This window comes from Gorilla gorilla, chromosome 4 (assembly GCF_029281585.2).
Source record: "Gorilla gorilla gorilla isolate KB3781 chromosome 4, NHGRI_mGorGor1-v2.1_pri, whole genome shotgun sequence".
NCBI classification, from domain to species: Eukaryota; Metazoa; Chordata; class Mammalia; order Primates; family Hominidae; genus Gorilla; species Gorilla gorilla.
In genome coordinates this window covers 87,575,785-87,602,918 of record NC_073228.2, presented here as the reverse complement: position 1 = coordinate 87,602,918, position 27,134 = coordinate 87,575,785, and the positions used below count along the sequence as shown (strand labels likewise).

Below are 27,134 nucleotides of genomic sequence, written 5' to 3'. Positions count from 1 at the left end.
CCAACATCTTAATCTTTCTATCATTTAATTTAATATTGCTTTGCACCTGCACACATACATTTGGGTAGATACAAATTACAAAACCAGTAGGAAAAAGAACACCTAACAAGACAGCATCAAGCACGCCTGACACATAATAAGTAGTATATATGAATTTGTTTGTTAAAAAAGGTAATAAGCTGCCTATTTTAAGGTTATAACTAAGAGCATTTGCATAATAATGTTGGTATTTAATATCCATACATTTCTAAATTATTCTTTGATTTTAAAATACCTGTTTGTCAGTTTTTAAAAACATTCACAGTTCTGTTCCACTACCTTGTAACATTTCAGGTGATTTAGAGGAGTGCTCTTTAAAAAAAAATCTGGAGTTGAAGAAACTCTTCCTACACCTTCAAATTCTGGCCTTCATGCATGTTCACAAAGAAAGCCTTTCAATAATTTTTCAAAATGCAGGTGTGCAAATTACTCCTGAAATAGACAGGAGTAAAGTTTTCAGTATCCCCTGAACCACTGTTAAACACACCCCATAGCATTTTTCAGCTCATAAAACTTTTATGAGCTGAAAAGTTCTTTCAGATTTTTTTAACTGCTAACTACAGTTGCCCTCTAGCTACAGCACTGTAAGTTGCTATTAAGATCCATTTGAGCAAGTATAACATAAGTGTGTCCTGAGTAGCATGTTTTGTTTCATAGTAGTAAAAAAAAAAAAAAAAAAAAAAAAAACAAGATTTATATGACTCGCTGAGTGCAGCAAAAAATTATTGAATGCCTTGGTTTAGAATAGCATGGGTGGTAGTTTTGCTTACTTGGATATACAGTATATATAAAGGTGTATTCTATTCCTGTGAATAGATTTATACACGTTCACACATGCACCAAGGACTTTCCAGTCTGGAAAATTGTGCCTTGATACATAAAAAGGTTGGTTCTCCAGGCACATATGCACTTTTCCTTATTAAGGTATACACCTGCCTTGAAATTCGTTAATTGAACATCTGCTTTAGGATTTTCCCTTGCCAAAGCTCAAAATGTTGGACGATAAAATTTCTCATAGAAAATAAATAATACTAGTATAGGTGAGCAGTTAGAGGTGAGTAAACTTCATTGTCTTATGAAAACAATAAACAATGCTTTTAATTAAGGAGAACAGCATATACAGAACACACAAAAATACAGATGATGACAGGTAGGTAGGTAGGTAGGTAGCTAGGTATGTAGGTAGGTAGGTAGGTAGGTACACAGGTAGGTAGGTAGGAAGGTAGGTAGGTAGGTAGATACATAATTATTCCACAGATACATCCCCTTGTTGTACACACATATACACACTCTCACATTAGAATTCTGCCTGATGGAAGTAACCAAGTATTGCACGGTTTTCTGACTTAATATTATTATGCAAAACAAAATTAATTTCAAGGTGGATTATAGTCCCACATTTGAGAAGCAGAAGGAGAAGAAACACCTATATACGTCTCCCAGGTCTAGCTGAATCAAGTCCACAACTCACTTATAAATATACACCTTTGTATAAATTGTTTCAGGTTTAGCTTACTCAGACCCTCCATTTCCAGTAACCATTTATAACTTAGTTCTTTTTTTCTGATGACTGCCAATTCTTTCAGAGAGATCAAGTTTCACTTTTTCCATTTTGTAATTTGACTTCCTAACTTTAACTGGCAGTTTCCCACTTGGAAGAGTTTTTAAATGCAGAACATTTTTACTGCGTTTTATATTATTCAACTCAACTTATTAGCTACACTAACAGAGTAGTATCAATTGAAAAACAATCTGCATATCCATTCAAGCATTTTTTTAAATTATGAAACTAAGTGTTGGTAGTCATTTACTTTTTGCTTCCTTTTACCTCTTTTTTGTTTTTCTTTCACCGTTATATTCCTGTCTCTTTTCCAGCCTTACTAACGCAATCCTCATTCCGACTTCTTGGCAATTCATTTTCTTTTTCCTACACCAGTTCCGAGAGATGGAAAACGATGTAGAAAAGAGGAAATATGTTATGGTTTCCAAGAAACAATATCATTAGCAAGAAAATCATGATCAAATCCTGTCCTTTTTAAACTGTATTGGGAAGTGGAGATTAATTTTAATACTCTGTGGGTGTGTTCTCTTCTCTACTATTCACTGACAAGCAAAAGCTTTCACACAGAAAATTCTGGAGAGTAGAAACCTATAGAAGCCATGAAGTGTCCACCAACAGCACTACATGCAAACATACTTGACAATAACGCTACTTGTTTGTTTCCAATAGGTGCACTCCTGAGCACTCTAATGAGGATAGCATCAGTCTTCAGAAAAATGATACTCGAAAGGGAATATTCCAACAGTAAGAGAGAACCCTGCTTAAAAAAAAAAAAAATCTTCTATCCTGTCTTCTCAGAGCCAGGTCAAGAAAACAATGAATACTCATTCATTTAATTCTTATATGAAAATGAAAATACAGCAAATTAACTAAAATCCATGATCATAATTTCTAAACTAGAAAGAGACAAACCTGAATTGATTTATTGAACTGCATTTGCTATATATTCTCAACTCAGCTTATCAAATGTAAAAGATGGTGTGGGCTCACCTTTAGACAGCAATAAATCGTATTTGATCATGACAACTGCAAGTATTAATCAATGTAAACAAACAGCTTTTAAGAGTTCTGTCAGAGAGCTAAAATATTTGAGTGGAATAGAAGGCATCACAAATATTCCTAGCGGTAAAACAATTAAATCATAAAATGAACAACATTACAGCCTGGTTTTTAGGAAGCAAGGATAATGAATATATAGCCACCTTCTGAAATTATATTTAATACAATAAACTGTAATACTCCCTACAACTAAGCTAGGTTGTATTTGCTCTAAATAGATAAAACCACAGTAAAATACCCCAAAACAATAGCATAAGAATATGTTGCATTTACATTAAAATAACACTTACATTAGAGACCTATTACCCACCACACAAGTCATATAATAAACCTGTAAAATCCTGGAAGAGAAAAACCAAAGCAAACCTTTAAATATCTTTCTGTCAACCTTAGGGATATGCAAAACGATTTTAGCCGTCCACATTGTAAGTACTGAAGGTTAATAGTTAAAGACCAATGGAATGTTAACACAGTCTAGTGCTACACTTGAGTAGTAATGTATGAAAAGACACTGAAATTAAAACACTTTGTTCTGCATGTTTTGAAGTGATGTAACAGTGATGATTTGGTTATATTAGATGACAAAGCAGGGCTTCTTATGACTTTTAACATAAAATTGTATCTAACATTCTTCCACATTGTTTAACATATTCTTCCAATTCTTGTACAAATATATGAAGCTAAAATATTTATTTTTCACACTCCAGTTATCTTCTAATGGCAGCATTTGGTATGTTGACTTTTTTTCCCCAAAAGTAACTTTCAAGATAAAATGCGGATTGCCTTCAATGCTAGTCTAGAAAGCAAAGACTTACCTGTCTTATTTTCTCTGACCTCAATAATATAAACATTAATGTCAGGGTGAAATTTTGTGCTTGCTGGGGGCTGTGGCGTAGAAAGCTCCTGAGGTCCAAAGGCCTCTTTGTCTTCCACAGTGGGTGGTCTTGTTGGCTGTGTAGCAGGAGGACTTGAAGTCGTGAAATACTCTCTATCAATATCGGTTTCTGTTTCCTTGGCTACAATATCTTCAAGGGTAGTGGGAGGAACATGAGATGTTGATTCTCCAATGATTACCATGTCACTGGTTGTTTCTTCACCAGGTTCCCTGTCGATGAGAGGTGGTTTCTTAGTGATAGCGGAAGATGGCTTGAATGCTGAAGTTGTGTGAAGTCTGTCTACTGAACTGAAGGCAGTGGTAATATCACTTGGAACTGTGACTTTGATTGTTGAAAATTCTATGAGTTCTGTGGCTTTGGGCTTTTCAAATAATCCTGAGCCTAAATCAATATCCCCTAGGGATGTTTTCTCAGTAGTGGTTTCTTCCATAAGCTGGGTAATGTGGGTACTAAAAGGACTCAAAGATGATGTAAATCCTGTTGTACTACTACCTTCTGTTTCATATTTTTGTTCAGGCCCTGGACTTAAAGATACTTTTGGCCCAATGTGTGGTGTTAGTGTTACCACTTCATCCGTTTTCACTTTGTGCTCTGTTACAGCACCTGGTGGATAAGACACACTGTAATCAATTTTTCCAACTGGAGTTGTTTCTAAAACTGGGACCCTCTCAGAACCTGTCAACAATTCATCTTCAGAGACTGTATATGCTGATCCATCGCCCTCTTGTTCATCCAGTGGTGTTACTGCCTCCTTGGGAATCCAAGCTGTAGAACTGAGAGCAGGAACTGGTTTCTCTGCAGTCTGTTCTTTCCAAGGGAATTCTTCCTGAGTTGTTCCCTCTGTGATTTTTGTTGTTCTCATAGTTTCTGGAGAAATAGTCGCTTCAAGGCGAGTCTGATCAATGACAAGTATGTCTTGAGAGGGTTCACCTAGAACTTCACCTTCTGATGGAACAGAAGGTACTAACACTCCCCAGTCTGTCTTGGGAATTACAGAAAGAGGAATGGTATGGGAAGAGTCTACATAAGTAGTAGGCTCTTGGGTGCTACTATAACTAATGAATGCTAAGCCTTCCACCTCTGAAGTGTGTGCAAATTGGGGAACAGTAGATACTGGCTTAGAGAGGTCCACATCTTCTACTTCACCCAAAGCACTTCCTTCCATGGTTGCATAAACTTGGCCTTCAGTGCTTGTGATAGGTGGAACTTTTTCTTCAGTTGTAGAATCTCTCAAAGTTGACTTTTCTGCAATACCAATTGATGTAGTTGGCTGAAATCTAATTGTGAATTTTCCTTGGGCTGCTATGTCATCAGCAGTAACCTCCTCTAACTGCTTTTGAGTACTATCTGGAATAAGAGTAAATTCATCTGCTCCATCTTCAGTGAAACTTGGGATGTCTTTATCCTTTCCATTCATCCCCACAGTTGTGAGTAAGGCAGGGGGCAATTTTGAAGAGGCTGAAGGTTCTGTAGACTCTAAAGGCTTGGATGTTGTATTATCTTCATCCCATGACCATTTTGATACAGTGGCTGCTTCAGCACTTAAAGTACCATGGGCCAAAAGCACTCTTGTAATATTTTCATCATATTTTGTAGTACCTGGAGTTGCTGTAAAGTCTTCCTCCATATCTCTTACTTCTGTTGGCTCTGCACTTAACTTTGTTATCAATGTTGGGAAATCAAAAGACTTGGTCATTTCCACAGAAGACTCTGTAACATGAATTGGCTCTGAGAGAGATGTAGAGAGTTTCATCCCAGAGAAGACTTCTTCTTCTGTTTTTCCCATAAATGGACTTTTAGTGATCTCTTCTTGTATTTCATCTGTATAAGTATCTGTTCTCATCTCTGGTATTAGTGTTTCTGTTCTTTCTTTTCTATGTGTCATTTCTGTTTGTAGAGAAGGATAAATAACTGTGGAAATTCCCTCTACTAATATTTTATCACCAGAATAAGGAAACAATTCTATTTCTGTATGATGCTGTGATGGAAAAGATGTAGTAGACAGATATTTGCCAAGAAACTCTTCCGTTATCCTACCACTAGTTTGTCTCTCTTCCCAGTCATCCATGGATGATCCATTATTATCAGGCATAATTAAAGGGGAAACAGTTGTGGATGCTGAGACTGACTCCAAGTCTTCTAACTGAGTGTGGATGGTGTCTTCTGAAGTCTTTGACACCGTAATGACTTCAGGAATTTGGTCAAAGATCAAGGTGCTCTCATCAGATCCAACTGTAAGTGTTCTGTCTTCATCATCCTCTTCTCCCAAGGTGAATCCATAGTGACCTGTGGTTACCAATTCAGAAACAGTGCTTACCATTTTCTTTTCAGTTTTGGATTCCAGGGTCATTCTTGCAGGTACCAATGGTGTTTCAGTTACAGGGAATTCCTTGGAAGGAATGTGCTTTAAGATTTCCATAGATGTTACCAAAGGACCCACTTCTATTTGTTCAATCTGTGTAACCGATTCTTGTGTTTGTGTATCTTCCACGACACCATCCCATGAATCCGTAGCATAATGAGAGACGCCAGTTGTACTCTGGAGCACTTCTTCCTTAATTTCTGATATGTCTAGCTTTCCAAGAGGTCCTGAAGCAGAAGGTGAGTAGTCATCCATATCCCAGGGCTTCTTGGTACTGCCAGTAGGTGTGGGTAATTTGGTGGCTAAACTATCTGTGACAGCCTGAGGTTGGACTGTGGCTTTCTGTTCAAAACTGACAATATTTCCCACGGGAGGGAACTCTGTTGGAATGACAGGTAATTCATCAACTAAAGGGATGATTGGTGTAGTTCTATCAGAAACCATTTGTGGTTCTTTGGATAAACTGGGTGATGCAGTTTCTGCGAGGATACTCAAATCGATGGTTGTAGCCTCTTTAGCTAGAAAAATAATTTCAAAGAGTTGATTAGACAAGTCACTAATAAAAACTTGTATGCCCAGTGTTTGTTAAGTGCTCCTGAGTATTTTGTAGGGAGTATTTTTGGGTGACCCAGAAATGTTCTGTGATGGAGAGGAGTCTTAAAACTATACTTGAATTAACCCGAGGACAGATAATTGAACACTTAATAGTCATAAATTGATCAGTCGTTTTACGTTATAAGGGTTATCACTGCTTTTACCTAAAAGTATGCATGACTGTTACCAGTTAAGGAAAATTAATATTATGTAGTTTTAAGATAAGGAAAAGCTCCCAAAAATATAAATGCAGATTTTAGATACAGTAGATTGTTTATTTACCAGAAACTACAGCGTCAACTTGAAGCCTCGCAGGAGAATTTAGTACTATTCTTCTGGAGGCTTCTGTACCCTGTCTCCAGCTTTCTCCACATGCTCCCTTCTTTTCAAGTTGCTGCATATTATCTCAGGGGATAGGGTGTGTCTTAGATTGCAAAACAACAAAAAAGCCACATCAAATGCATCCAAGTTACATATAAACCACTACATTGTCCATAATGTGGAGACTTTCATAAAAACAGGATATTAAAACTTTTTAATACCACTCTTCACTTGATCCCAGGTGTTGGACATTTGTCTTCATCCTTCTTTCAACTTCATGGTGTAGATTTGTTTCTAATAAATTATAAAATGTGCCTGGCAGAGGCTAGTTGGCATTTGTTGTAGTTCTACATTTTGTTCTATGTTCTACACACTCTGTTTGTATCTCCTAAGGATCTTGTTTCCAGGCTTACTTTAGCCTGAAACACAAATGTAGAACAGGAAGTAAAGTACCCACATAATGTATTTTAGGTCTGTAATTACAAATCACTGGGAACAACCCTAAGCATCAGAAAGAACAGGCTCAGGCAATATAAAGTAACCTGTCATCATAAAATGCTGCATTATAATGGCTCCAGATTTACAGAGAATGGCCTGGCCTGTTTAAAGAAATTTAAATTGTGTATAAAAGCAACAGCTTGTAAACAAGATTCTTTCTCAACACAGGGAAAAGGCAGCAGCCTACTATATAATGATTGTTTTTTTAAAATAAAAAAAATCAGTATTTTTAAAAATAAAAACCTATTAATAGTTGCCACTGAACTCAAAAGAACTGTCCTGAAGAAACCTGTAGTTATTGTTTTGCTACATCCTATAGGACTTAAAGCTAGTTTTATGAGTAAATGCTTGTTTGCCCTGAAAAGAGGTGTAATAGCCATAGTATCTATAGTATCTTCTTTTTTACTTTTAATAATTCCAGAACAGGAACCCTCAAAAAACAAAACAGGCTGCCTTTTAGCTCCATTTGCTCTGTAAAAACTTAATCATAAAATGATATGATTTTATTGTAAATCAGACTAGGGCTATAACAGGTTCGTTATTTTTTGTCTGGCACGAGCTGTTATTAGTTGTGGTCATTCCCCAGACCATTTTAAAGCTCAGCTTCACTGATTTTATCATGAACATTTGAGGGCTATTTACATTATGATACATTTAAATATTCTTTAAAGTCTGTCATTATTTATCTTTCTAATATTAAAACAAAACTAACCAAAAAAGAGTTGGAGTTTAAAAACATTAAATAACCTTTTCCTCCCCTTTTTAAAGAAAAGCTTTTCCTACATTCATTTCCTGGAAGAAGCGTTGTTCTATTTTGATTGACATGAACAACTTAAAAACCCAAAATGTGGATGACTATTTTAATTCAATTCTCTATCCTCTGAAATTCCATAACCATTACTTCATTTAACTGCCAAATTTCATGTTTGTCTTATAACTGCATTCTTTGGGGAAATAGTAAAAAGATACATACAGAAAAAGTTCCCATGGAAACATAATATAAATACTTAGCAAACAGCATATTAGAGAAAATTTAATCATATTATTATTAATAACAACAAAAAAGCTAAATTTACTTTTTCCCTCTGAGTATTTCCTTGGCTGATGAAATTAACTTAGAAACAGGTACAATTGCATTAGGGCCAAAGGGGCTGTGAATCCAGGCTTCCTATGTTCTAATCCAAGCTCTCTGCTAGCAACTTTCTACAATGCTATGAAAATATGTTTATAGTGTTTTAAAAGTTGACTCATATTTTTAAAACTAAATAACTAGATTTCATTGTCAATTATTACTATGGAGTTTGCTGTTGCATTCCTTCCTCTAGTCCTGCTGTGTAATAAAGTGGTAGCAATATGTCCTAGAGAATCTGTTCTAGAAAGCCAGTATTTATGTGACTTTGTTTCCAAAAACAAGGGTTTTCAATAATTTTAGAGCCCTATTTAAAAAAAGAAAAGGTCTGCTTATAATTAAGTTAATTAATTCTACTACTTGGAATGGAAAACCTCAGACTTCCGTTTCAGTTTGGGTGGCTTTTTCATCAACTTAACAGCTGATTTTGATCACAAGTCAGTGTATCTGAGGATTTTTGCCATTTGTTTCAACCATTCCACAAAAGGAAATAATTTTATAAAGCACAATATCTACAAAGAGATATTTTAAGAATAAATGCCACTGTATTCTGATGACTATTGTAAAGGTAAAAACAATTCCAGATTATTCTAACAGTGTCCTTCCAATAGGTGCATTCACATGGAGAAGTTTTGGCTCTGGAAAACTACCAGTATTCCTTCAACTTTATTATTGAGGAAGCCAACATAAATCAACACAATTCTTTTCCCACAAAAGTTCCTTTCCAACCTTTGCAGCTGTCTGCCCACAGATGTTTCACATCACTGTACTTATGGCATTTTTGTCCTATGGGCCATCTTCTCTGCTTCTGTTGCAAGACATGAGACAGATTTTCCTAATAAAACTTAAAACCCCCATTAGCAGCATGATAGTCAATTTAACTTATTCCCATGCTCTCTACATTATTGAGAAATGACTAATTTTAACTTGGTTCTTCTATATTAAATTTGTTATACATAACTAAATGTAAACATGGTTAGAAAACTGTAAAGATTGGAGCAGTGAAATTACAATTCAAACTATATATATATATATATACACATACATATAATTTTTTTTTTTTTTTTTGAGACAGAGTCTCGCTCTGTCGCCCAGGCTGGAGTGCAGTGGCACAATCTTGTCTCACTGCAAGCTCCACCTCCCGGGTTCACGCCATTCTCCTGCCTCAGCCTCCCGACTGGGACTACAGGCTAGGGTTAGGGTTAGAGTTAGGGTTTGGGTTGGGGACTGGGACTACAGGCGCCCGCCACCACGCCCGGCTAATTTTTTGTATTTTGAGTAGAGACGGGGTTTCACTGTGTTAGCCAGGATGGTCTCCATCTCCTGACCTCGTGATCCGCCCACCTTGGCCTCCCAAAATGCTGGGATTACAGGCATGAGCCACCGCGCCCGACCAATTCAAACTATCTTTTTAAAGTTATATGAGTGATGGAATGCTAACAAATTCAAACTCAATAAACAGGAAACATTTGTAATATACCAATCGGGGAAAGGTTAGTTTTGGCACATGTGGTCAGATTATGAACTAGGGCACACACAAAAAAGATAATGAACTAACCAAAGGTTAGAAGGGCAGGCAAATTTTAACAGTGAATGAGTATATATGATAGGATAGAAAGTGGTGGGAATTAATTTAGCCTTCTCTGGACCACCATTTTGATTTCCAAACTTAATCATAAATAGAGGAATGTGCTAAACAGTGATGAAACTTCAAAGCAAGAACATATCAATAATTAGAAATTTAGAGATTGAAACTGTAAAACAAGAAAACTGTTTCAGTTGGAGAAGATGCTGAGGGATAAATAAACAATTGCGATCAACAATAGAAATGGCTGTTATTAAGATTTTGGTCTCCAACTCAAAAATGAAAACATGGGTTCAAATTCAAATGCAAAGTACTTAATTAGAAAAATTATCTGAGAGTGAAGGTCATGGAATATTAGAATGAGTTTTCTAGGAAACATGTTCCATCTCCCTCTCCTGGAGATAATTAATCACATTCTGTGAGAGGTTATCATGAGTTTTGAATGGTTTTGATTCACTTAAGTTTGGGGATGTATGAAATGATCTTTCAAAGCCTTGTATAACTCTCCAACTTTCACAGAACTTGCTAAATTCTGAAGTAAAATACTAAATATGCAAAATTGTTTAATCATTAAGAGAAGATATACAGGAAAACTTTATCTTACAAAGACATTACTTTGCTAACTTTTCAAATTTATTTGAAAAGAATAAAGCCTAATTTTATATCTTTTATCTGTCATTGTGAATGTTTTAGTCAGTGACTTTGTGAGGCAAAGGGAATTAAAGCAAAGTACAATTTGGCATTGTTTATTCACCAAGTGACTTAAAAAACACTTTCTACGTTTGGTAGAAGCAAACAAGAAAAATATGGTTATATTTCTAAATTCCTCTACATAACCAGCCAGCTGTATATCTCTGAAATCACTTTGGAACTGTAGCTGAGGCCATGACTCTTATGAATTTTACCCTACAGAATTTAGTCACTACTTGACTATGTGGGAAAGGTGGACATCAATTAAGTCATTTTGAAAATATTTTTCAAATTATTTAAAAATATATACTAGGCCAGGAGCAGTGGCTCACTCCTGTAATCCCAGCACTTTGGGAGGCCGAAATGGGTGGATCACCTGAGGTCAGGAGTTCGAGACCAACCTGACCAACATGATGAAACCCCATCTCTACTAAAAACACAAAATTAGCCGGGCACGGTGGCGCATGCCTATAACCCAGCTACTTGGGTGGCTGAGGCAGGAGAAGGCAGGAGAAGGCAGGAGAATCACTTGAACCTGGAAGGTGAAGGTTGCAGTGAGCTGAGATGGCACCATTGCACTCCAGCCTGGGCAACAAGAGTGAAACTCCACCTCAAAAAAAAAAAAAAAAAAAAAAAATATATATATATATATATATATACACACACACACACACACACACATATACACTAAAAAAATTTTTGAAAAATAAATTAGAAATTTTGGAAAACTATTGGCATTATGTGTGGTTTAAGAAAGGCTTCTACATGGCTAAATGCTTTTAACCTTCTACGCACTGAATGAATTCTGAATATAATAAAGTCTTAAGTAGGAAATAAATGAGAATCTAGCCACATGCTTAGGTGGGAAGAAAAGCAAAATATGAGTCCATTATATTTACAAGTTACATACATGTAAATGAATTAGAGAGATAAAAATGAATATAAACTTTTAAACATTTTGTGAATTTTGTGCAGATTTTGGTTACTCTGTTTAAACATAAGTACTTGTTATTTCACGTGCATTTTTCAATTAAATAAATAATTTAAAACACATCAGGGTGAATTCTTTAATAATAGTCTTTGTGGCTACAGATGGGCTTTGATTTAAATTTTACCCACAGAGAGATGAAAAATGTTGTTTAAAAGTTTTCCAGTGCCAGTTTTATTAATAAAGCACAAGAAAATATCAAATAAGGAAGTCAGGCTGGATAATTCTATTCGTTCCCTAATTTAACCTCTCCAATGCCTTCCCCACAGCATACCAATCTGATTTTGCTGCTTAATTATATCAGTCACGTAATGTAAAACTGATTTTAGAGCCTGAAGTACTTGAAAAATCATTGTTGTGACAATGCAGCTTAAAGGAATGTACATCTGTCTACTTTTAGAGATAAGGTTTATGCTATTGTTGTTTTCCTGAAAATGATTAAGGAAGAATTCTGTTGTTTCAGGGCCTGAGAACAAAAGCTAGCATTTTCTACAGCCTTTATGGAGCGACCCAGCTTGTGGCAAGCTAATACAGAACACATGGCTTTAACACTCAGAAAGTTGAGTCTAAGCGAGGAGATCCGAGCAGAAGCTTCTTAGGTAGGAGGTAAAAGTGTGAAAACAAACCTTTTGGTTGCATTAACATCCATTCAACTGACTACCTAGAACATCACAGTCTGTGTCTTTTTGGTTGCTTAAAAATGCCTGTGTATTTCACTCTAGAAATCAATTATAATGATTTTGTACTAGTACAAATCTAGCTAGTACTAGCTAGTACATTTTGTACTCGTTTTAGAGACATATTGCTATAACAAGATACATTGGAAATTTAGTCAAAATTGTTTACAAATTTGTTTCAACATAACCTAACTCTGTCTTGGATATTACCCAAGGTCACCAAAATTCTGGGAGATCTTTGTTTAGCTAGCATAGTATAGATGGTTCAGTAAATATTCCAATGAGATGCTAGATTACTTGCTTGTTTAATTTGCATTCTACAATTATGATACTATATCATGTGACTACTACTGCTAAAATTACTTGAGGACATCTGGAAAATTAAAATAATTATATCATGAATGTTGAGAAATGTTATTTAAAAAAAAAATGTTAATTAGTAAACCTAACTAAAGATACTCTGTTACAGGTTGCAGAGAACACATATTGTACGTCAACATGATACTACAGAATTAATGATTAGAAGGCATGTATTTCCATTACTTGACATAAATGGAGATTTTTATTGATAGTATGGTTTGTTTTTAGTTATGACTTGAACATTTTGAGTATCCATGTCAGCTTCAAATACTCACCTGTAATTACTGAAATTTAAATTCTTTGCCATCTCAAAGAAACAGAGTGATACCGAAGACAAAATCAACAATCTTAAGGATTTAACTCAGCCTCAGTTGCCCTTGGCATTGTAACACCAATAAGCAAATTGCAAAACTTAAGGACTGCAATTAATATAAAATACTTAGAAAAATGCTCTGTGGCTCTGGACACAACAGAGCACAGTTACAGCTTAACCTGATACTTCCTCACCCCTCTAAAAATCCATTTGTCAAAATTCCTGTGGTTTTAACCATATCACTGCTGTTCAGTCTGCTTGCTTTTGAAAATCACTGAACTGTTTCCATTCCGTGCACACACTGCAAGACATGGAATCCACTCCAACGGCTAGTTGAACATCAATGCATGCTTCGAAGCATTTTTTTTAAAACTGTAATTTTTAAAAAGGTATCAAACACTTACGTTTAAAGCAGTAGGCATCAAATCTGCTATCAGGGGGAGGGAAGCCTGTCTGGTTCTCAAAACGATACAGGGTTCTCACCCCAAGTAGACCACCTCCACACTGGGCCCTGGCCACAGTCACAGGGTGGCGCACGCTGGCATCCGACAGCCACCCGTAATCGCACTGGTCAAAGCCGTTCCTCCATGCCGCCTGGAGTTCCCCCACTGTTGCCAGCCTGGCATCCTGGTTTTCACACTCTTTTGCAGCCTCCTCGAAGGTGAATTTACTGGGGACAGTGAGGTGGAACACATCACCTGGAAAAAAAAGAAGGGAAAAAAAGCCCAAAGTTTTATTATTCATTCCTTTCCTGTTGGATAAATATGGTGGGGGAGGAATTGGAGGAGCATGTAATACTTTTTCATGGCAAGGTAGCAGCTTCTGATACTTTAAAGCAGAAAAGATAATGGTGACTTAGCTTCGTTATAATTATGAATACATAATCATAAATAACACATACCCGAGAAGTTTTATTCTATACGTGTATGTGTGTGTGTACATTGGCCATCGAATCAGTCATTTAATAACATTTTATAATACATTCTTTAAAATGAACAAATCCTTCTGAGTGATTCTTTAGATTACTATCCAGGTTTTTGTTTTTTAAGGAAAAAGCCTGCTATGTGCTTCCTAACATTGCATATTGGAAGGGAAACCTTGCATTGAACTGCCACCACGGTTATTCCACTTTGTTTATCCTAAAATCAAATAGTAATTCTCTGGCCTTCCTTCTCATTTATAACTACCGACAAAGTGGATTAATGCCATTAAATAAAAAAAAATAAATAAGAAAACCTCCAGAAATGTGAAGATGGGAAGGGCTCAGAGTGGTACAGAATTCCACTTCCTGCCTTCCCGTACCAGGCACAGGGCTGCCATGATGGTTACGAAGGTCGCGGCCTGCACAGGAGCACCGGGCCCAGTGTGTAGGGAAGGCCTAGGTCGCCTCCCACTCAGCCAGCCAAAGGAACTCCAGCCTCTTTGGATAAAGCCTTTGTTTTACTTGCTCTGTGCAGAGGGAGCACTTTTTGCTAATTCTTACAAAGACACCCCAAGTGCTAGCAGGGGCTTTAACTAGGTTCAAGAGACTTCTTTTTTTTTAGGAGACTCGCTTGAACCCGGGAGGCAGAGGTTGCAGTGAGCCGAGATTGCACCACCGCACTCCAGCCTGGGCGACAGAGCGAGACTCCGCCTCGAAAAAAAAAAAAAAAGAGAAAGACTCCCCCAACACCCCACTCACTCGGGCCCCAGATGGAGGCTCAGTAGCCCAGGCTGCAGTGCAGTGGCACGATCTGGGCTCACTGCAACCTACACCTCCCGGGTTCAAGCGATTCTCCTGCCTCAGCCTCCCAAGTAACTGGGATTACAGGCACCTGCCACCACACCCAGCTAATTTTTGTATTTTTAGTAGAGACGGGGTTTTGCCGTGTTGGCCAGGCTGGCCTCAAACTCCTGACCTCGTGATCCACCCGCCTCGGCCTCCCAAAGTGGAGAGATTGGTTAAAGAGGTTTTTTAATTTGCTGATTGATTAACAAGAAAAGGCTGGACAGTTGCTTTGTTTATTACCAAGTCTAATTAGCAGAGGGTATATTATCATTTAACATGTTACAATGAAAGATTCTGGAAACTTCAGAGTTTGTTAAGTTGGAATTTTACTCAGCTAACTAACATAACAGTTTGCTGAAATAAATTCCACACAAATTAAATTATGTTTTTCACATGTGAGCAAAAGTAACCAAAGACAGAGGCAGAATTATATAATACCTAAGCCAATATCGCAGTCAGGAGGAGAAATGAAAACTGAAACAAAGTTAAAATGTTGATAGCCCACTATTGTAGCTGAGAGTACTGTTTCCATCTCACTGAAGCTGATCTCTGATTCTATGATATATTAGACAAGTGGGATCCAAAGAGCTGTCATGATTTGGATCTTCACCTGACTAAATCCACATGTAACAAGCAATTGTTTAAAATGAATAGTGCTATTACTTTCTCTGAGTGGGTGATAGCACTATAAAACAAGAAAAATTAGTCATGGGGAAAATGGCCAAAGCACACATATCGGCTTTTCTCACTATATATCTAAAATTGCTATTGAGGAAAGTAGGCCAAATTTCAATGAGAGCTATTTGAAGAAGGGAGAGAGAAATTACTTTCACCTGACTGAAAGAAGTGGTAGAGGTGTACATAGCTTTTTATTCTTAATTATCTAGTCTGGCAAAAGACAGTAATCTCAAATACAACAATACACTCTAAGAAAAAGTTCCCCTCCCGGCTCTCACAACGTCTCCCTTCCTAATAAATTTTAAAAGCATAAGGGTCACAGGGCCAGTTACATAGTATGTATTCAATAAGATTTGTTAAATGAATGGCACTTCAAGTTCTTATTAAGAAGCTAGGTCTCTTTTTTCCCCCTATCCTTCCCAACAGCACATTAAATAAAGCTAACTCTGCTACAAAGCTTTGGAGAGATGGCTGCTGCCTGAAACAGGCATTTTATCTCACAATAGACTTGGCTCAAAGCAACATGGAGAAAGGCAGACAGAGAAATTACGTCATCCTGAACAGCCTCCTTCACCTCAGAATAACACTTGCCAGAGGCCTGAAAGGGCTGCAAGTGTAAAGAAGGCAGCGTGCCAATAGTTTTCCCTGAGAGGTAGAACCCTTGGACTTGTTATTACAGCTGGAATATTAGTTGTGTTGCCTTAGTTTCCTGCATTTCCTGAGATACTCCTACCTTAAGGCAAAACTACCATTCCTCTTAAGTAACAAGTGTTATCAGCCAACCACGGCAGGGGAAAGAAATATAATTAATTGAGTAAAACTCTGCTTCTCCAACTGCACTGTTAGTCTATCTATTGAGGAACATCAACTTCTCCGAGAAAGACCAGACCAAAGGGCTAATGAGGAAAAAATGGCAGCATGATTTCATGGGTAGCTGGTTTCCCGATTTTAAACAGCAAACATGTTTGCAGTATTAAAAGAAAGAAAGGCTTCAGTAGGTGCTGGCCTGTTACAAAGAGAATTCTCTTAGTAGTAGTTAATCAGTTCAGACCTACTTATAGAACTTTTCATGTAGAAACTCTTGTTAAATCTGACTTTATATCAGACTATCAATTATCTAACTCACTTGTTTGAAGTATACAATTTTCATTTATTTGTTTGATACCCATAGAATGATCATTTTACTACTTTGATTAAATTCTGTTATCCCCAATGCCATTTCTCTTTCTTTCTTCGTTTCTTTTTCTTTTCTTTCTTTTTCTTTCTTTCCTTCTTTCCGTCTTTCCTTCTTTCCTTCTTTCCTTCTTTCCTTCTTTCTTTGTCTTTCTTTCTTTCTGTCTGTCTTTCTTTCTTTTCAAAAAAGATGGAGTCTTGCTAAATTGTCCAGGCAGAAGTGCAGTGGCTATTCACAGGCATGATCATAGCACACTCTGTCCTCAACTTCCTTGCCTCCAGCAATCCTCCTTGCCTCAGCTTCCTGAGTAGCTGGGACTACACACAGGCACCACTGTGCCCAACTTATCCTTTTCAATTATGTGTAGAAATTTTTCAAACTTTCCAAATAAAATTTTTATAAAACATATTGCAAGAAACATTACCATTGGGTTTCTTGTAATTCAGATGAAAAAAGGAAGATTTAACCAGAATCAATTGAGTTTACTTTAAGGTGAGGATTAAAAGAATTAATCTGTTAAGATAATGTGCAGTCAGTTATTTTATTCAGCAATAATTAGTTTATTTCAGAATAATGAGAAAAGGAAAAAAATTACTTAAATTCTGTTCTAAAAAATAACTATTTAAGCCTTCCTAAATCATAATTGTTTAGTGTGAACATTTCCTTGCTCACCTCAGAAACCTAATGATATAGTGAAGCATTTACACTATAGAATTGAGTATGTCTTTAATCTCTTATAATTAACACCCAATCTATACCAAGCATGATAAGTTAAATGTCCAAACTTCTGTCCTTTGATGTATCAACCTCTATTATTAAGGCAGGGACATCTGTACATAAATTTGTTTTGTGGAATATTTTGGAAAATACTGTTCTAAAGACGTATATTTTAATCAAGAAGAGGAATCTCAATTAACTTACAACACACATAACTTAGTACTAACTTTCTGGTATGTGTCAACCTGTTTGATAGAAGCAAAGTGAGCAGACTGGGTACCCAGTCAGAATCAAAGCAGGAGATTACGAAGCAAAGTATATATGATGCCAATTGCCTCCCAGGATTATGTCAAAGACTGCAAGTGAGCAAAAAGGGGAATGAGGCAGAGCAGGGAACCCTGATGAAGTGTCTAAGACAGCAATTTAAGCTGAACATGGAAAGAGCTCATTACTTAAAAAGAAGCTCATTTTGCACAAAGTAAACCAAGGTATGGCAGATAGCAACAGGCTTTCTCCAGAACAATAAATTCCAGGAATAAGTCTTTCAACCCCGTATCTCATTAAAAACATGCAGTTTTTAAGCTAAACATTGTCCATTTCTACACTGAGAAAAACAATCAAGATGTTAACATTTTCAAAGTTTCTATTGATCCATTTTCAGTCTTTAAACCCATAGTCAGGAATTATTTATAAGTCAAATTATATGTTGTAAACTATAGCACAGTGGAGTGAAATTGGATAGAAATGAAGTCTGGGCCAGTAACAGAATTGTAAATCCAGGCTTGGTACAAAAATGAATGCTCATAGAAGGATGCCTCCAAAGATAACATCTAATGCCTAGAGGCAAAGCCAAATCAGGAATCCAAGGAACAGACAAAAAAGAAAGCCACGGATCACAGCAAACATGGGAAATCAAGCAAATCAAATAGGCACGTTTGCTTAGTTGCTCTCTCTCAGCGTGATTTAATTGGCCCAACTGTGTAAGCTCCTACCCAGAGGGTATCGTAAAGCCACCTTTTTATCTCTGATGTGAATAATAAAAGTTCTTTCTGAGTTTTTAATCACAGTACAACCTTTAGAGTTAGACAGGGAATGCACAGCCTTCAGTGAGAGAAAATGACTATTTAGTAGCATAGAACAAAGTTGTGTTCTATCTCTGCTCCTGGATACTTGTACCTGAACAATTTAATGTATTTTTAGATTTAACGGATAGTTGCTTTCCTGGAAAACAAGCATCTTTTTTTTAGTTTGACAAGAAGCCTGTTAATAAGTTCCAGGAGTAGCCTCATCAAAGCAGCTAAATTGATAGGACAATTATCAAAGTTGTAATTAGAGCACAGATTTGGAACATGTTTCTAAATGTTACCTATCCATGAGAAAATGTTTTATTTTTCTCTAATTGAAAACAGTAAATAAAATGTCAAGTGATATGATTTGGCTGTGTCCCCACCCAAATCTCAGCTTGACTTGTATCTCCCAGAATTCCCATGTGTTGTGGAAGGGACCCACGGGAAGGACTTGAATAATGGGGGACAGTCTTCCCTGTGCTATTCTCATGATAGTTAATAAGTCTCAAAAGATCTCATGGGTTTATCAGGGGCTTTCTGCTTTTGCTTCTTCCTCATTTTCTCTTGCCGCTGCCATGTAAGAAGTGCCTTTCACCTCTCGCCAAGATTCTGAGGCCTCCCCAACCATGTGGAAATATAAGTCCAATTAAACCTCTTTTTCTTCTCAGTCTCGGGTATGCCTTTATCAGCAGTGTGAAAATGAACTAATACAGTAAATTGGTACCAGTACAGTGGGGTGTTGCTGAAAAGATACCCGAAAATGTGGAAGCAATGTTGGAACTGGGTAACAGGCAGGGGTTAGAACAATTTGGAGGGCTCAGAAGAAGAGAGGAAAATGTGGGAAAGTTTGGAACTTCCTAGAGGCTTGTTGAATGGCTTTGCCCAAAATGCTGATAATGATATTGACAATAAGGTCCAGGCTGGGTTGGTCTCAGATGAAGATGAGGGACTTGGGGACTGGAAGAAAGGTGACTCTTGTTATGTTTTAGCAAAGAGACTGGTGGCATTTTGCCCCTGCCCTAGAGATTTGTGGAACTTTGAACTTGAGAAAGATGATTTATAGTATGTGGTGGAAGAAATTTCTAAGCACCAAAGCATTCAAGAGATGACTTGGGTTCTGTTAAAGGCATTCAGTTTTATAAGGGAAGCAGAGCAAAAAAGTTTTGAAAAATCGCAGCCTGACTATGCAATAGAAAAGGAAAACCCATTTTCTGGGGGGGGGATTTCAAGCCGGCTGCAGAAATTTGCATAAGTAGCAAGGAGCCTAACGTTAATCCCCAAGACGGTGGATAAAATGTCTTCAGGCCATGTCAGAGACCTTCACAGCAGCCACTCCCATCATAGGCCTGGAGGCCCAGGAGGAAAAAGTGGTTTCATGGGCCAGGCCCAGGGTCGCCGTGCTGTATGCAGCTTGGGGATTTGGTACCCTGTGCCCCAGCCACTCAAACCATGGCTGAGTGGGGCCAGTGTACAGGTTGGGCTGTGGCTTCAGAGGGTGGAAGCCCCAAGCCTTGGCAGCTTCCATGTGGTGTTGAGCCTGTGGGTGCACAGAAGTCAAGAACTGAGGTTGGGGAACCTCTGCCTAGATTTCATAAGATGTATGGAAATGCCTAGACGCCCAGGCAGAAGTTTGCTGCAGGGGTGGGGCCCTCATGGAGAACCTCTGCTAGGGCAGTGCAGAAGGGAAATGTGGGGTTGGAGCCCCCAGACAGAGTCCCTACAGGGGCACTCCCTACTGGAGCTGTGAAAAGAGGGCCACCATCTTCCAGAACCCAGAATGGTAGATCCACTGACAGCTTGCACTGTGTGCCCGGGAAAGCTGCAGACACTCAATACTAGCCCATGAAAGCAGGCAGGAGGGAGGCTGTACCCTGCAAAGCCACAGGGGCTGAGCTACCCGAGACCATAAGAACCTACCTCTTGCATCAGCGTGACCTGGGTGTGAGACCTGGAGTCAAAGGAGATCATTTTGGAGCTTTAAAATGTGGCTGCTCCACTGGATTTTGGACTTGCATGGGCCCTGTAACCCCTTTGTTTTTGGCCAATTTCTCCCATTTGGAATGGTTGTATTTACCCAATACCTGTATCCCCATTGTATCTAGGAAGTAACTAGTTTGCTTTTGATTTTTACAGGCTCCTAGGCGGAAGGGACTTGCCTTGCCTCAAATGAGACTTTGGACTGTGGACTTTTGGGTTAATGCTGAAATGAGTTAAGACTTTGGGGAACTGTTGGGAAGGCATGATTGGTTTTGAAATGTGAGCACATGAGATTTGGAGGGGCCAGGGGTGGAACAATATGGTTGGGCTGTGTCCCCACCCAAATCTCAACTTGAACTGTATCTCACAGAATTCCCATGTGTTGTGGGAGGGACCCAGGGGGAGGTAATGGAACCATGGGGGTTGGTCTTCCCCATGCTATTCTCATAATAGTTAATAAGTCTCAGGAGATCTAATGGGTTTATCAGGGGTTTCTGCTTTTGCTTCTTCCTCATTTTTTCTTGCTGCCACCATCTACGTAGTCCCCTTCACCTCCCGCCACGATTCTGAGGCCTCCCCAGCCATGTGGAACTGTAAGTCCAATTAAACCTCTTTTTCTTCCCAGTCTTGGGTATGTCTTTATCAGCAGCATGAAAATGGACTAATACATCAGGAAATATACCAAATATATTTTATATAAACAAAGTGATGCATTACTTAAGATGTCAGGTTTAAAGTAAGTTAAATTGTTATAATAAGAATTCATCGGGCTGGGCGCAGTGGCTCATGCCTGTAATCCTAGCACTTTGGGAGGACAAGGCAGGTGGATCATTTGAGGTCAGGAGTTTGAGACCAGACTGGCCAACATGGTGAAACCCCATGTCTACTAAAAATACAAAAATTAGCCAGGCATGGTGGTGCATGCCTGTAATCCCAGCTACTGGGGATCTGAGGCAGGAGGATCGCTTGAACCCAGGAGGCAGAGGTTGCAGTGAGCTGAGATAGTGCCACTGAACTCCAGCCTGGGCAACAGAGAGACTCCGTCTCAAAAAAAAAAAAAAAATCATCAAGGTATATACATATACATTCAGATTAGTGTACATGCAAAATATGATATACAACAGAGCCTTTCATGAATAGGATAATTTGCATATTCATATGGAAAACATATGCAGTATCTTAAGCTGTAGTTTTCCAAAATTTCAAATTAAATACTTATAGCTTTGACATATTCCTGTTACTTCAACTTTCCAGGGATGACCTAGAAGAAACGGGAGACATGTAAGACTTTAATGACATTCCACAAACTAAATTTATCTCAATTGTGGGAATTAACATCAGAAATTAAGGGAAAAAATACTCTAATTTGATCACTAGCTGCTACAAGACTCCCTAGAAAGTGGACCATGTATATTTTTTTCACAATTCTGTTTGCTAAGTGGAAAAGCTGCTTCTTGGCAGACTCAAACATGACACATACTGAAATGGCAAGCAATGATGAAAACAAATCAAAACATTAAAAATGACCCAAAGTGTTCAAAAGCTAGAGTTTATACTCAGGAGTCACTCAACAATATGATTAAAGAGCCTGAGTCTAGAGTAAAACTGGAATAGGATATTTCTCCCCCACTGACAATTCTTGCAATCACCAAGGTGAAAGGAGGACTTAATCACAGATAATTACACAATTCTTTCCTGACTGCAGCAGATGGGCTGCTCTCTGTGGCAGTCAAAGCTGAGATCTTACCAGTTTTGTAGCAGAGTATATTTGCTGGGTGATGTGATACATGATTATGTTTCTTCTGTTCATTAGTGCTTATAGCTCTACTATACTGCACTGTTTGGTCTGAAAATCAGTTCTTATAAACTAATTCACAATTTCCTTTGTCCATTTGGGAGCAGCACTCCCTGCTCTTTTGGTTTTTTGTTCTTCTTCTTGTTGTTGTTATTTTACTATAAAAGTTCAACATTTGTAAATGCTTTCACATTACCTTGCTATCTGGGTCAAAATGGTATATAAGTAATAAATGTGTGCAAAAGTAAATGGGATGAGTAAGCTGGAAGCAGTTACATGAAATGAGCTTCTAAATACCCATATGATAAAATCACTAACAGAATATATCAAGTATCAAGGTGATAGCAACAATTCAACAAAATGATTAGCTTTGAAATGTTGGACTTTTAAGCTTTTTCAACACTTTCTTTTTCTTCTCTGTCTCTCTCTCTCTATCTCTCCGTCGTTTTTTTGTTTTTCTGTATTGATATACATAAGATCAAAGCAGCAAAAACTAATGCTTATTATCCACTGAATCACAAAGTCCATCAGCTGCACATGGATTGGTTAACATAATATACACTGTTATATAATCTTTTAAGGGCTAATATTTGTAGATAATTTAAAAGCAAGTCAATTTCCTCTAAGATTTGATTATTTAACCTGCACAAAGGCCAATCTTCAGTTAACAATGACAAGAAAACTCTAGGGCTGCCAAAATAACTTCATTTTAGACCCCAGAGTTAGTGTTAGGCTGGTAATGTTTCTAATCTGGGAGTAATGAGACAAGAAAGTTAGGAGGGCCCCCTCCAAATTTCTCCCTTGTATTAGGCTGAAGTAGAACATAACGTGGCTTAAAGCATAGTCTTTGAGTTTTAAAAATGTTAACCTGTAATTAATTATTAGAGTATTATCCATAGTCTACTATGATAGTTAATATTCTCTAAATCAGATTATATTCATTTGAAAATGCATCTGCATATTTGCAAATGTGTTATTATGCAAGATCTTACCTATGTCAATTTAAAGAGGTTGAAGATGCAGGAAGCCCCCACTAAAATGTAAACACATTTGTACGGTTTTCAGAATGTTTGGACTCATTCTTTCCCATTGACAGAGCAGTAGGTTTTAATTAGAGTGAGAAAGAGGTTCTAAAAATTTCTGGGTTTCTGAGTCTTCAAAATATACAAAAGATTGAATGTGTTATTTGGTTTGACAGGCACAGAATGACCTCAGGTCAACACAGGAGTATCAGCCTAGTTTGGGTTTTTTTGGCTTTTCACAGCTGGGAGGTAAATGGTGACTGTATTTCCAAAGAAGCTCTTTTGATTCAGAACTCCAGGAGACCCTGACATGAAAACCTTAAAGCAAATGACTGTCACATGCTTCAAGGAGTTTATGTCAAGACAGTTCTACTTATGTAAAGTAAGATTATAAAATGAAAGAGAGTGAATAAAGAAAATCCTAAGGAATCCACTAAAAAACAATTCGAACTAAGAGGCAAGTTCAGCAAGGTTGCAAGATACAAGACCAATATATAAAAATCAATTGCATTTCTATACACTTGTAATAAACAATCAAAAAAATTAAGAAAATTACATTTGCATTTGCATCAAAAATAGTAAAATATTTACAAGTAAATTTAACAAAAGAACTGCAAAACTTATACTCTGAAAAGAACAAAATATTGTTGAATAAAATGAAAGAATATCTAAAAAAAAGCAGAAAGACATCTCAGGTTCACAGATCAGAAGACATAATATTGCTAAGAGGGCAATATACCCCAAGTTGATCTAGAGATTCATTGCAACCTATATCAGAATCCTAGCTGGCTTCTTTGCAGAAATTGACAAGCCAATTTTAAAATTCTTGTGGGAACTCAAGAAACCCAGAATACTAAAACAATTTTGAAAAAGAAGAACACAGTTGGAAGCCTCACACTTTCCATTTTCAAAATTTACTACAAACCAATTGTAATAAAGACATTGTGGTACTGGCATAAAGATAGACATACAGATCAATGGAATATAATTGAGAGTCTAGAAATAAATGCATCTACCTATGGTCAATTGATTTTCAACAGGGTACCAAGGTCATTAAATGGAGAAATAATTATCTTTTCAACAAATGGTGCTGGGACCACATCCAAAAGAATGAATTTGGACTCCAACCTCACACCATATACAAAAGCTAACTCCAAATGGATCAAAATAAAAGCAAAAGAGTTAAAACTTATAAATCTCTTAGACTAAAACACAGAGATAAATCTTCATGACTGGGGATTTGGCAATGTTTTCTTAGATATGACACCAAAAGCACAAAAATTTTAAAAATAGACAAATTGGACTTTTCATCTAAATTAAACACTTTTGTGCTTCAAAGGGCCTTATCAAGAAAGTAAAAAGACAACTCACTGAATGGGAGAAACTATTTGTAAATCATTTACATGAGAAGACATGCAAATCTAGAATATACAAAGAGCACTCAAAATTTAATAGTAAAGACAACACAATTATAAGTGGGCAAAGTTTCAGAGTAGACAGTTCTACCAAGAAGATTGATAAATAACTAGCAAGCACATAAAAAGATGAAGATGTTGGAGCTCATTAGCCATCAGAGAAATGCAATTCAAAACCACAGAGATACTACTTTACACTCATTAAGATGGCTACACAAAAGGTCAGATAATAGCAAGTGTTGACAAGACTGCGGAGGAATCAGGACCCTAATACACTGCTGATGAGAATGTAAAATGGTACAGCCACATTGAAAAACAGCCTAGCATTTCCTCAAAAAGTTCAAAGTAGTTACCATTTGACCCAGCAATCCCAATCATTGTAATCCAATCTGTAATGCAATCATTGCTCAAATAAGAATTATGATTTTTTCTAATGAGATATCAGAGATTTGAGGGAGCTTTGAGGGTACGTTTTATCTTCTTGGCTTGCAAGACTGCCTGTTGCTCTACTGGGGAATCTTTAGTGGCCCTGTGAGTTTATGGCAGTAGAAGAAGAAAAAAGGCATATCTAATCACTTAACCTGTCTGTGCCTCAGTTTTCTTATAGGCAAAAGTGAGGTTTCTTTTAAAAAGTGCCTGACAAAGGTTTCATAAGATTTAAGTTAAATAATACTCCCACCACACAGTAGATGTTTTCCTTCCTCATTCTACTCATGAAGCTACCTCACACTCAATCTTACTGGAGTCACTACACTGTATAAGGACATCATCTTCCAGAGGTGCTCCCACCGTGCTGTGCCTGATTGCTTTCCTCATTGGCTCTTAGGTAGACTGTTCAAACACTGTACACAGAAGCAACTCCAAGCAAGGTGTGTTAATCTCCAAAGTCTATATAGGAAGCTATGGATAATTAAAAAGTTTTTAGCATCTTCTAGGGCCAACTGCAACAAATGTGAAGAGATTCTGAAATCAAGAATCACTACTTTAACCATCGGCGGAATCATAGTGTGCAAGAGGCTCTTCAAGCTGATATGTGGCTTTTTAACTGAATAAGCCCAGTAAGGACGCAAATCACTAATTCTTAAATAACCTTCATCAGTGAAGTATTCTGTAGATTACATACTGTAAATCTCATTAAAATTAATAGGCAATCTGAGAATCTATAGGAAAGAAATTACACAATCTCCAGATTCGATATCTGATTTTGGTCCAATCAAAACCTCTAAAAAGCTAGAACTAACCCTGCTCTAAGACCTACTTGATGATGTTTATCTAAATGTTTAGATTTTCATATCTAAAGGAGCTCATAAAGTAACAAAAAATGGAAAAGTTATTTTTGGTTCTAGGTGAGGCACAAGAATGATATGGAGGCATTAGGTAAGTCACAGAGGTGACAAAGCCATCCTGGACTCTGACACCAGGAAACAGTAAAAATAATAACCTATAATTGATGAATAGGTATTAATATAAGAAAAGCAATCCCAGAGAGGACAATTTGCTGGGAAGGAGTGGAAGGCAAGGAAAATAATTTACCATGAGAGGCCAGAAAGGAGTATCTCTGGGAAGGAGTAATTTCTAAGAGACATCAAAGAAAAGAGTGAGAAGAGAAATACAAAGAGTGAAAAATAGTATCATGGTGATTAAATAGTGGTAAAAAGTAGATCTTTTTGAATTTGGTAAATAAAGCAAAGCATTTTTTCAAGTGTTATAGATAAATGGAAAGGTGGTGGTGGAAGGCAGTTTCCAGAAGAGACAAAGGTTGGAAAAATACTATAATTACCACCAACTATTTATTGGATAACTATTATGTGTCTGCGATTGGAACAGGCTCTTGATTGCAGTTGGGAAACATATAGAAGTTTATGGTCTTATCTCTACTAGGAGCTTACAATAATTTTGCTGAAATAAAACAAACATATAACATTTTATATTTTATGAACATAAAGAAACCAGAAAACAATTAAGCAATAAATCACATGGAACTAACTCTAAGTAAAGTAGAAGTTCAGAGTCAAGAAATTTCAGTGTGAGCTGCAATAGCCAAAAGGGGGATCCTAGAAGCAGTAAGTCTTCAAGCACAGGCAAAATCACAATGTTGAAGAGATGAAGGGTGTGTGTTCCCTGAGAGGAACAAAGCAGACTTGCAAGCAGGAGCAAGCAAAGGGTCTGTGCAGGGCGAGATGCACGTGTGTGGGGTCACATTGAAGAGTGTGGGGATGAAGGGTGAATAGATTGCAGTAGACCAGGTATAGGTTTTGAAGACCAGGCAGAGTATGTGCTTGTGGAAGAAGCCAACAAAACCAACACACAACATTAAGTAGGAGAATTACATGGCAATGGTGTTTAAGTGTTTTGATGGTAGTAAAACAGATCCCCTGAAGGACTCTTAAAGTGATGGGGACTATTTGTGACAACCAAAACCAAAAATGAAACTCAAAAGTGATTCACA

At 37.4% G+C, this 27,134-nt stretch overlaps 1 protein-coding gene across 4 annotated transcripts in view; it reads right to left on the bottom strand.

Moving 5' to 3' along the window:
* VCAN (versican) overlaps positions 1 to 27,134 on the bottom strand; it is a 110,610-nt gene that overhangs the window by 56,228 nt on the left and 27,248 nt on the right. For 2 of the 4 annotated variants that reach the window (XM_004042242.5, XM_004042244.5), the window contains exons 6-7: positions 13,477 to 13,770; positions 3,475 to 6,435 (exon numbers count right to left, since the gene is read on the bottom strand). In XM_004042242.5, the coding sequence (XP_004042290.5) occupies positions 3,475 to 6,435; positions 13,477 to 13,770 (3,255 nt within the window). The remainder of the gene's footprint in view (positions 1 to 3,474; positions 6,436 to 13,476; positions 13,771 to 27,134) is intronic. The other 2 variants (XM_004042243.5, XM_055389539.2) reach the window with 1 other exon arrangement.